Raw genomic sequence first — 11,668 nt, forward strand, 5'->3', positions numbered from 1 at the left:
CACAGCGCAAAGCCTTTCCATCCCTAAATGTTGATGGATGTAGATTTGATCCACTCTGGGATAAAATTATGACAATCGACTTCATATTCGAGCAGAGGATGTTGTGTTCTGCACACCCGGCAGCGTCTCTCTCTCTCTCTCTCTCTCTGCTGTCTCCTCACCAAGGTCAGATCTAATCACCGTTGTCTCAGGTGGTGGAAATGAGATGTCGTTCAGTTAGCCATAATTTAGAATTACTCGACCACAGGACCCGGTGAGGATCGACCATCCCCCTGCGCTGGGAATTTATCACTGTGGCACACTTCCAGCAAGGCCTTTCTCATTAAATACAAACCTGGAGATGATTTTAAACGTCTTTAAAATCCAGACAAGAGCTTGGAACCTGTCACCTGTCTAGAGGAGGGACATAGTCTTTGCTTATTTCCCTCTTAGAGATGAAAAACTCACATTTTAACCTCAAAAAGATGTTTATTGGACATTACAGATGTGCCTTTACCAATGACGCACGGTACGTAGACTGCATCGACAATACACAACAAGGCTGCCGTTGCCATTTATGTATCTAATATACTCAAGGGCAGCAGACCTTGACATTCCCAATTTCCCAGTATCTAATCAATATTATATCCTGTAATGAGGCAAAGATTTTTTTGTTTATTGTTGACACATATAGTTTACAGTTTCAGTCATGCTTGTTCGCAATGTTGGTGATTATAAGAATACATTATACTAATGAATGTGTCATTTATATCATACAATATAATTACAAGAGCAATAAAAAGGTGAGATGAGGGACGTTGAGGCTGGAAAGGGGGACGAATGGATTTGTGTCATCTCAGTGCACATTATCATCGTAAACATGTGACAGAGAAAGTCGATATGAGGAAAGAAAACTCACAGTCATCAGAAGAATAGTCAGGCATTCTGGGAAAAAATACACATTTGCTTTCTTGCTGAGAGTTAGATGAGAAGATTGATACCACTCTCATGTTTGTATGTTCAATAAGAGTTGCCAACTTGAACAACAACTACCAGAAGAGAGATTCAGATTTTGTTGCTAATCCAAAATAAAAAATGAAGTCTATCAACAAGCTAACCAGGCTAGCGGTTTACCCCTGCTCTCAGTCTTTATGCCGAGCTAAGCTAAGTAGCTGCTGACATAGCTCATTAATAGTTAATGTACAGACTTGAACGTGGTATTTGTTAAGAATCTAAATTTGAAGCAAATACAGATTTTGCATTATTTAATTAATTAAATTGGAAATTGTGAATTGGCAGCCCTCGCCAGACAACAAATGAAGCTACAGCTATGAGACAGTTAGCTTAGCATAGCGAAAAGACTGTAAGTGGAGGACACAGCTAGCCTGGCTGTGTCTAATAGTAACAAAATGCACCCAGAACCTCTCAGGCTCACTAATACGTCATATCTTTTTTTAGTTATTTGTTTTTTCTGCAATCAGACAAAAGATGAAACCAGGCTAGCTAGTTCCCTCGCTTCCCAGTCATCACGCTAGGCTTAACTTACCAGTTGTTGGCATTAGCTTATATTTAGGCTACAGTAAAGACATGGAAGTGGTAAGTTATCTTTGCTAACTCTGGACAAGAAAGCAAATAAAGATGTTTCAAAGTGTTGAGTTTGATGCTAAATAAGAAGAAATCCCATACGATCCAGATTTCTTCTCATTATTTCATGCTAGTAGGTTGTAGGCTAAATGGCAATTGTCATGTGTGAATTTAAGAAGTAATGTTTTAAATGTGTTATTCACAATATTCAGTCCTTTAAAACAATTTTGTGCTTTAGAATATAGATACAAACTCTTGCAACACAGAGACATCTGGATGAAACTATTTTCAGAGCAGTCATCTTTCCAAAGCACCTCAACACCTTGGAAGTAACTGCAGCCGGTCAGATGTTGGCTACAAACAGCACAAAATACCACAGACAGCAACAGATTATTAAGATCTTTTCAAAAGCACCATTCTTGCACAGTGTAGTCTTTGTGATGGGAAAAGTAAATGATGTAGATACGAGACATCTGTTGAACACAGACTAAATCATGAAGTGGAAATCTGCTGGTGAACATTCCTGTGCATTCAGACAGAAGTGAGAGGAGGCAACCAAACTGAGAGTAGTTTGACTCTTTTTTTTGGATATATTCTCTAAAATGAAGCCTATCAATCCATGCCGAACATTTATGAAACCAGATCATATTGCAAAATTAGGTCTGAAGTCTCATCGTACTGCCATCTGTTTTTATCTGCTGCCCAGTCTAGTTCCACCAGAATTTGCCAGATGTCAGATTTACTACTGCATGCATGGACAGATGATTAATTTACAGAGACATTTCTCACCCCACCCATTCCACGCACACAATCTGGATTAAGGACACACTTTTTAAAATTGTGCAGAAGACAGAGTCAGCCAAAAAAAAAGAAAAAAACAAGTGTAAGAGAGTTGCAAAGGGTGAGGAGTTTTCTTGGCTACTTTCTGAAGTATTGAGAAGACTTTGTTGCTCGAAACTTTTTTAGTTTTTAAGTGACCCAGACACTGAAAATTGATCAAATCTCCTGAATTGCTACAAAATGTTAGCTTTAGCTTGCCGTTAGCGATGCGCGCAACAAATTGAAAGGTCCATAATTTGATGTACCGAAATGCTCAAAGAACCAGACCTTAAATACCTGTCAATTGGAATTATCTTTATAGAAAATTAACTTTACATTTTCTCTGGAAAGACTGGATGCTTGACATAACTTAAATCGCAACTCTATTATTCTTTGAATGCATTCATTCCCGATCCAAACTATCTACGAATTGGTAAATCTCTGCAAAAAATGGACCATTAATGTGCCACCACACGTCGATGTTGTCTTGGTGCCATTTTGTTAGCCAGCAGACAAGCCAGGGCAATGCCTCCGATCTGGGTGAAGGCCAGTCCTAACACAGTTGCGGCAATGTGGAAGACGTTGTCGTTGACCAAACTGAAGACTTTGCGGAAGCAGCCGTGTTGATGGATCCCTGCAGCCACAACTCCTTCAACGTCATCTGACAAGAGAGGTCGATTCTTGCAGCCCTTGCGCCTCACGCAGCAGCTGTCCGGTAGCGATACCGAGGTGCCGTTGTCGTTGGGTAGGAAGGTCATATGCTGGATAGCCCAGTCCGAAGAGAGCCAGTCACGCCAGCCCTCAGCTCCGCAACACTCCAGGGCCCTTTGCAGGCTGTCTAATGCATCGGCACGGCCTTCATCCTCTGTGTAGCCGGCCACTGCTCGCTGTAAGCCGCTGCGAAAACCTCCGGCAATGTCTTCCCGATAGAAGAGACCTGAGAGACCAGCAGCTAAACCGGCGATGAGTGCAGCAAGTTGAAAGAACCCGTAAGCCCTAAGAACGCAGGGAAGGTTTGCAGCCACACCGAGACAACCCAGGAAGCCCCAGGCAGTGATGGTGGCTCCCGTGGCAAGAAGGATGAGTGGGGCGTTGGGGTAGCGATTGGCAGACAGCAACATGAAGTCTGCCAGGGAAATCTGTGCCCACACGCCCAGGGTGAAGATGGCCAAGCCAGCTGCCCAGAAGAGGCAGCTGAAGGCCAGGAGACCCAGACGCAGGAGATGCATGACTCCCACTGGGCGGCAGCAGGGTGGGGCAGCGCCCACAGGTGGAGGAGCAGGGGGCGCCAGGGAGGCCTCTGAGCACACAGACAAGGATAGTCGCTGCTGCTGCTGCTGGAGCTGCTCCTCCTGCTCTTGGTAGGGTGACAGCAGGTATCCGGGGATCGCAGAGGGTCGGCGAGGAAGAGGAGGTGGAGAGAGCAGGTCGAGACCCCGCGGAGAGGAGAACCTTCGCACAGCCAGCTGCTCGCGTTCCCAATCCAAAGATCGCCTACTCGGACTCGGTCGAGCTGACAGCGAGCCATACGGCAATGCAAAGCTCATGATCCCAGCTCCGGCTTTATCTACTCCCCTCTCTCTCTTTTTCACACACTCCTCCTCTCTCTTCCTTCCTCTATCAGCGCCTTTACTCTCCTGCAATCCCCCACTTCTTTATGACTGGTTATTAATCTGCCGCCAACACCACCAACGCCAACTGGACTGTAAATCACACCGATGGGTGTCGCGTCGTGCCGTTATCTGCATCCGCAGCCCCCTTGTTTCCACCCTATTTATTTGTTTATTTCGGGCTTTCTTTCCACCTGCATGGTCACCAGCTCTTCAAATTCCTCCGCTGATAGCCACATCCCGACATCTGCTTCACTCACTGCTGTTCCCCGCACTGGTCAAGAAGAGAGGTGTTTGCAGTGGGAAGGACCTGAAATCCACACATGCACACCCTCTCTCGGCGTGGAGGAGACATCCCCTTGAGTTTTATCATCGTCCATTTGTGGAATAAAAGAAGTGGGGAAAATCTTCCACTAATGTTATACGGTGGTGATGTAAAAAGTAAAAACTCTGTTGTTTAATTAAGTAACAATTCATGATAGCATCATTAATTAATGATTCATTTTTAGTTCATTAAACTCAAGTTTATAGGTATTTAAGTGTAAAAAACTTTACAAACTATTTATTAAGCATTTGTAAAGGTTTGTAAACATCAGTTGCAACTTTATAATGTTCGTCCAATTAGTTAATAGATGAACTACATAGTATTTTTATTAACATTAGCTGATAAACAATGTAAAAAATAAAATGTAATTTGACCAATACTTTGGTTTATGTCTCAATTGCGGGGAAACGAATGATATTCGCATCTACTTTGGTGGTGATTCGCAAATGTTAGCATGCTAACCTGGCCGTCATGGTTGATACATGTGATATACAAGCTTAACATTAGCATGTTAGCACGCTGACATTAGCATTTAGCTCAAAGCACTTTAGTAGTAGCATGGCTGTAGGCTGTTTTTAAAAAATAATCACATGCAATAATTTAGATCAAACTACTCACAACACATTATCAAATGTGACCTGTATGAAGGGGCTTGCATGTAGATACAGTTTTATTTTAAGGGTCCCAAGCTTAAAAAGGTTTGGAAACCCTCGTGTGTGGTGTTCCCTTGCTTTTATTGTTTGTTTCTGCAGCCACAAAAATGAGGGAGCGGTTTCCCCACAACTCCTCATGGCCATTTTTCAATGAGCTGCATTAAAGGTGCCTTTGAAATCTCATCCTGCATGTGTCAGGTGATGTATTTGCTACATTTCCGTCCAGGGTGCACATAAAACTCAATGAGCTGGTGGTTACAGAGCAAAGATTAATTATAAACACCATAAACAGAACCTCATTTCCTCGACAGACCTCCACCTGTCTGTGGTAAAACCCCTCTTCTTCACCCCTGCCAGCTGTTCTTCATATACCGGAGAACAAGATGCTGTCAGACAGAAAACGAAATCTATTTACATCTGTTTTTTGTAAATCCAGAATAAAAATACTCTTCCTCCTTTCCAGCCCATTTCTCTGGGTATTCCCCACTCTGTCATCATGTTACTTTTATACTCGTCCTTATAAAAATAGAGCCATTTCAATGCTGTTTAATTAACCCCGCAGGATTTAATTAACTCTGATTGGGCGGAGGGTTGATGGGAGGGAGGCAGATGCCGGGCAGGAATCGCCGGGATAAAAGTGGCAGCATCATTAAACAGGGGATCAACAAAGTGTCGTTGCAGTGCAGTCTGAAGGGAGGGTTTTCAGTGAAATTGGTTGCCTATTTTTAGCACTGGCTGTTATCCATTTAAAAATAAATCTGTCTGTCTGCCTATTAATATAGGATACTATGGGAATACATTGATATCAATTAAGAGGGAAAACTGTAAGATTGTTATTAAAAGATTGTGAATGAATATGTATTGACATTTTTGACAACACCACATCCGACTGATGTGAGCAGCATCATAGTACACAGGAAGAAACCGACAGTCTGCGGAGTGAAAAATTTATTTAATGAACAATTGTGTTCACGTGTGAGCTCAAACAAACTATTCTGGATGATTTAAACATAATTTCCATGTTGCCAACTTTAAAGCAAAGTGGAAACAAGAGAGTAAAGTTGCATGTACAAAACACAGATATGTCAAAATGATTTGTGTTTAACGACTCAAAGATTGAAGGATGTAACGGCACCAAACACTTGGTCTACAGTTGATGATGAAGCCAGTATATCGATGTTTCTTTCGTGATCTGCGTTAAATATTTTCTCTCCTTATAAGAACTAGAAGAGCACAATTTCTAAACTCAAGCATCCTGAAACATTTACATTCTTTTTCACAAATTTAACCGCTGAGATTGTCTCTATGATGTGTTTAATTATTTGATTCCTCAGGCTGGATAGAGTCCACAGACTGTGCCACTTCCTCCCCCTCCCCGTGTGTCTCCGCGTGTTTCTTCAGCTTGGCCTTGGATGTGAACGTCTTGCCGCACCGCTCGCAGTTTGGCTTCAGCGGCTTCAACCCCGAATGGCTGCGTTTGTGCCGCGCCAGCTCCGACGAGCTCTTGAACTTGAGCTCGCAGACGTTGCAGGGATACGGCCTCTCCCCCGTGTGGATGCGCTGGTGCAGCTGCGCCTCGCTGAGGGTGAGGAACGTCTTCTCACAGTGTCCGCAGGGGAACGGCCTCTCTCCTGTGTGGATGAGATTGTGTCTCGTCAGCGCGTAAGGTTTGGTGAAGCGCTTCCCGCAGTAGGTGCAGGGGTACGGGCGGGCGCCGGCGTGGGAGATGATGTGCTCCTGCTGGGTTTTCTTGGTCTTGAAACGTTTGTCACACTGAGGGCAGGAGTAGGGCCTGTCGTCCACATGTGACCCGTGATGTTTTAGGAGCTCTCCCTGTGACAAGAAGGCCTTCCCACACTGAGAGCAGAGGAAAGGTTTCTCCCCGGTGTGCATCCTCTCGTGTCTGGCCAGCACTGACACCAGGGTGAACCTCTTGGGGCAGTGGGAGCACTGGAAAGGCCGCTCACCTGTGTGAACACGGAGGTGTTTCATGAACATAAAGCGGAGCGAGAAGCGCCTGTTGCACTGGTCACACTGGTAGGGTTTCTCCCCGGTGTGGGTAGACTGATGCCTCTTCACGTCAGACCTCCGGGTGTACGTCTTCTCGCAGTGCGGACACTTAAACTGATGCTTCACTTGATGCACCTGCCTATGCTGGGAGCGGGCGAGCAAGGAGTCGAAGCCCTCGCCGCACCGGTTGCAGATGTAGCGCTTCCCGGTGATGTGAGACTTCCTGTGCTCCAGCAGCTCAGAGGAAGTGGGGAAGCTCTGGCTGCAGATGGAGCAGATCTGAGGAAGCTGGCTCTCCGCTGAGTGAGAGTTCTTATGGTGGACGGTCAGTGCCCGGAGGTTGGCGAAGGAGCTCCCACACAGCTGGCAGGAGAAAGCAATGGCCACGTTATGATTTTTACTCTCGTGTTTGGCCAGATCCCACGAGTGCTGGAAGGTTCGGTCGCACTGCGAGCAGTGAAACGGTCTCTCTCCGGTGTGAGTGAGCTGGTGTCTCCTGACGTCCGACGTCCGGGTGAACGTCTTCCCGCACGTGTCACACGTGAGGGCCTTCTGTCTGCTTTGCGAGTGAGACACATTTACTTTGCTTTGAGCGTCAGGCTGCTCTTCTTTGCTCTGCTCTGTGTTTCCTTTGGAGAAAAGTTTAATGGAAGTAAAAATTTCATCCATGCTCGAGGGGGATGGGGTGAGTTTGGCCGCTGAGAGGGTTCTGTACACTTCAGTCGGGACGCGCTGCATGTGGAAGTGAGGAGGGCTGTTTTCATCTGCGTGGTGGAAGGGACACTGTGAGCAGGTGAAGATGATCGATGTCATCTCGTCGGAATCACCTGCAAAAAAAAAAAAACATAGGTGTGAGTAAAATATAAGGATTTATTTAAAAAGGTTCAAGATTTTTCTCTTTTTCATGTAAAAACATTACCTTTGTCGTTTCCTTTGATGGCTATAACAGAGGGGGCAGCTGATACATCAGACCTGCTCCTGGAGACAGAACATGTTGTTATTGAATCTTCCCAATTTTTAAAACATTTTAAAAAAAATAATTGTGTTGGGGAAAAATGGTATTTAAAAGAGGCACAAGAAATACGAGGTAATGAATTCCCTAAGAGTTGTGTGGTACTTGTGTGCAATGATAACAAAATCTGCCTACTAGAACCTACAAAGCTCCCAGATTAACATATTTTTTTCTTGTTTGTTTAATGAATACCAACAAATGTGTATAAAATCACAATTAGTGGCCGGAAGATGTTTTCACAATTCAGTTTGGCTAGCCATGTCCTCCTGTTTTCAGTCTTTAGGCTAAACTAAGCTAACCTATCTTTAGTCCAATATTTAATGCTACCTTTCTAAGATTTACACAAGAATCTTCACTCAATCTTCCCTCTGTTGAGAAGTTGTGAGACAACTTCTGTAACTATCTAACGTAACGTTTAAATTCCCCCGATATGTCAACTTTTGACTGCTTTTGTACAGTTTCTGTTCTTCACCAATTTCTCCGGCTGACCTTTTGATTTTAAACGCCTCCTGCCAGCTGGGTGGGGTCTTCATTTGTAGACGAGAGGATCGCCGCACGTTAGCTGAACAGGGAGACTGTTGTGTTTCAGAAACCGGATCGTCACCGGAGACTTCTGCCAATTCTTCGATGACAGAAAATGATTCATGGTTGTCCTTCAAGTCTTTACCAGAGCTCGTACTGCTCTCTGCAGGTTGGAAATCCTCCTCCACCTCTGCAACAGTGCTCTCTCTTTTCTCGTCAGTTTGGTTACTTGTGTCATGTTCTTCATGTGTTCTTTCTCCGTCTGGTGCATTTCCCGACCCGAGCTCATCATTGAGGGATGAATCATTGCTCTTTCCTGTCAACACCTCATGACCAAGGCTCTCCTTCCTTAGTGCAAATGTTTTTGTCAGAGTCTCCAGAGCCTTAGCAACATCCACAGTCTCACTTGTCTCTTCTGTCCTCAAGCCGGTGGCCTCCTCGCCACCGGCGTTATCGCCGCTAACGGTCACTATCTCCTCTTCATAGAAATCGGTTTGAACTTGCACTTCAGCTGACTCGATCACTTCTTCTTCCACCTCAGACGCCTCGACTTCCATTTCAGTGTAGACGGCCACGATGCTGTACTGGTCCGCTCCAACAAAAGTGATGGGGTTTACCACATTAGCGTAGTTGTGGATGGACCCCAGTCCGACGGAGATGTTCGTCTTTTGGGAGGGGGGAATGGATAGAGCAGACATGATACAGCTACCAATGGTGGATGAAGGGCCATCTACAGAATAGAGAACAAGGAGTCACTGTTTGAAAACTGTCCAAGGTTAAGGCACTTTCTCAAAACACCGTATGGAAATTACATGTAGTGCTGTTAATAAAGATTACTTTTGGGTTTTTTCTCAGCTCTACTCACAGGGCATTTTCAGCTGTCCTAAACTTTTGTAGTGCTTGAAGATTAAACTCAGATCTTCAGGCGAGGACTGGACACATTCCTCCAACACAGAGGGAGCGGAGCCCAGCCATGCTGAAGTCTGTAATCACAGGGCAGTTGTTAGTAGGCCACGCAATTTTGCGAGTTAAGACAACACGAGGCACCTGGATGATCAGACTGAATACCTGCTTTAAGTCTGGTACGGGAAGCAGCTTTTCCAGTTTCGACAGCAGCTCCCACAGTAACACATGCAGAGCGGCATCGTATTGCTGCCCGTATTCCACCGGGAACACTTCCTGTAAGGGATCATTTCATTTCTATTTACTGGAGGACTAATTAATATTCTCAAGCTGACAAATGGTTCAAATCTGTTTCACCTGGAAGAAATACGCTCTCTCAACTGGATCTTTCAGCAGGCTTTGAACGAGCGCGATGAAAGTTGACTCTGTTGTTTTCACCTCTGCATCCCTGTACTGCCACGGATAGGGTCGGATGTCATTGAAGGATTATCAGCATTTGTTTTCACTTGTTTAGTTTTTTTAAAAGGGTATTGCATCATTTTACTTACATCCGTGTTTGCAGAGGTTATTGGGAATCTTTCCAGGTGGCTCTGGATCGCTTGAGAATCCACAAAACCACGAACTGAGCCTTTGCAAAGCTCCAGAATCAACTGAAATGTCAACAAAATGTTACTGCAAAATTATTAAAGCCAACATCTATAAATATGATTAATACCACACACAACTACTTCTCACCCTCGCTTTTAGACCCAGAATGAGCTGGGCCCTCTGTCTGTGGTTGATCAGTCCAGGGACCGCCTCCGTCACCATGAACACAAACTCCTGCAGCCTCTCATAATTCATCACATCTTTCTGCTTCGCCAGCTGCCACATAGCAGCAGACAGAAGCTGCAGTGGGGGCACCAGGAGGCGAAGTGATGAAAGAGGCAGGCTTGGGTCTGAAACACACAAGTGTAATGTGAGAGATGGGTCTGTTGAGGGCATCAATGAGAGCAGCTGCAAGTGCAACAAACTCAGCAACACTCATTTAACTGGCGAAATTGCTCTTTCACAAAAGGAAATATAATAGAAGCAATAATTTACTCCATCAAAGTAATGGTAAAATTACTGATGAAGCCATATTTAATTTCCTGTGTCCACTGAATGCCACCAAACAACCTGCTGCAAGCCTGTGAACCAGTATAATTGCTGGACAAACCTATTTAATGGAAGTTGTAAACTTGCAACCTGGCAAACTATCCACAGCTGTGCTTTGGATCTCTAAATATTAAACTGTGTCACTTCATATTACTGTTTGATATTTTACTATAACTCATTTATTTCTAATGCAACAGCACCAGTCTGACAGCTTCTGACTTACACGATTCCTTTAAATAGACGGATCCCGCTAACAGTCTGACCAACATAAACATAGCCCGTTTTAAATAACAGCGGGGGCCGATTGCTAACATACATACCGATTATTTTCTCTGTAGCACCGACAGCCTCCATTAGTGCGATATGTCTCATGTAGCGTTGAGAAATAAATATAAAATAGTGTTGTTTGGTTTTTTTTGGCTAACATGCGCTGTTAGCACGCAAGCACCCGTTTCCTCAACTCGTCTCCTGCGCTTCCTCTTTTCAAAATAGAAGTCTCAAAACTCAGCTGTGCCTGCTTTTAACTTTATGATTCAATTTCTCTCCCTCTGTCCTAAAGTTTAAACGTACATAACACGTGTATTTTAAGTAGTTTTACACGTGATCAGTTCACAGAGATGGAATAATCTGGTAATTAATTTCTTACTTTGCTATATATATTTTAAATATATCAAAATTCATTTCTTTTCAATAGCTTCCATGTCATGTGACCCAATGACTTCAAACTAATGCCGAATTTTATTACTAAATTGGACAAATCGAACACACCTCTTTTTAGATTAAATTTACTCCTTCTTCTCTTGTATATGAATATTTATTATGAAAATACGGTATTTCTTTACAATAGCTTCCATGTCATGTGACTTAGTGACCAATGAATGTATTACTAAATCGGACATATAAGAAAAACCTCTTTTTATTGGATTTTACTGCTTCTTCCAATTCTATTTTTTCAGTAACTTCACCTAGGTCAGCTGGGTTTTTTTTTTGTTTTTTTTTTATTCTTTCAACCCTTCTCTTGATATCACTTTATTCATTCATTAACACATAATAAAAAGTTGTTTACATTCATAAACATGTAATAATAACATCATACAAACGCGTCACTCTGCAG

General features: G+C 43.7%; 2 protein-coding genes across 2 annotated transcripts; both read right to left on the reverse strand.

Annotated features, from left to right (window-relative positions):
* Nucleotides 1-488: 488 nt before the first annotated feature.
* On the reverse strand, nucleotides 489-4,255 carry LOC115595278 (tetraspanin-7-like). The gene has a single exon (XM_030439522.1). It carries the CDS (start codon nucleotides 3,927-3,929, stop codon nucleotides 2,841-2,843), a length of 1,089 nt encoding a protein of 362 aa, XP_030295382.1. The 5' UTR covers nucleotides 3,930-4,255; the 3' UTR covers nucleotides 489-2,840.
* A 1,648-nt stretch (nucleotides 4,256-5,903) lies between these two features.
* Nucleotides 5,904-11,026, reverse strand: LOC115595120 (zinc finger protein 132). The gene is made up of 9 exons (XM_030439237.1): nucleotides 10,875-11,026; nucleotides 10,153-10,355; nucleotides 9,966-10,067; nucleotides 9,775-9,870; nucleotides 9,583-9,693; nucleotides 9,380-9,497; nucleotides 8,482-9,244; nucleotides 7,900-7,958; nucleotides 5,904-7,807 (listed from the first exon to the last, which is right to left on the reverse strand). Exons 1-9 carry the CDS (start codon nucleotides 10,924-10,926, stop codon nucleotides 6,285-6,287), a joined length of 3,027 nt encoding a protein of 1,008 aa, XP_030295097.1. The 5' UTR covers nucleotides 10,927-11,026; the 3' UTR covers nucleotides 5,904-6,284.
* Nucleotides 11,027-11,668: the final 642 nt, after the last annotated feature.

The sequence above is a fragment of the Sparus aurata genome, chromosome 14 (genome assembly GCF_900880675.1).
Source record: "Sparus aurata chromosome 14, fSpaAur1.1, whole genome shotgun sequence".
In the NCBI taxonomy this organism is placed as follows: Eukaryota; Metazoa; Chordata; class Actinopteri; order Spariformes; family Sparidae; genus Sparus; species Sparus aurata.

Bases quoted from the DNA above. Each gene is read 5' to 3' on its own strand.
- LOC115595278 (XM_030439522.1), bottom strand. From the start codon at position 3,929: ATGAGCTTTGCATTGCCGTATGGCTCGCTGTCAGCTCGACCGAGTCCG.
- LOC115595120 (XM_030439237.1), bottom strand. From the start codon at position 10,926: ATGAGACATATCGCACTAATGGAGGCTGTCGGTGCTACAGAGAAAATA. The intron at 10,068-10,152 runs GTGAGAAGTAGT...TTGACATTTCAG, and splicing joins TTCTGGGTCTAAAAGCGAGG to TTGATTCTGGAGCTTTGCAA. The intron at 9,871-9,965 runs GTAAGTAAAATG...TATCCGTGGCAG, and splicing joins TAACCTCTGCAAACACGGAT to TACAGGGATGCAGAGGTGAA.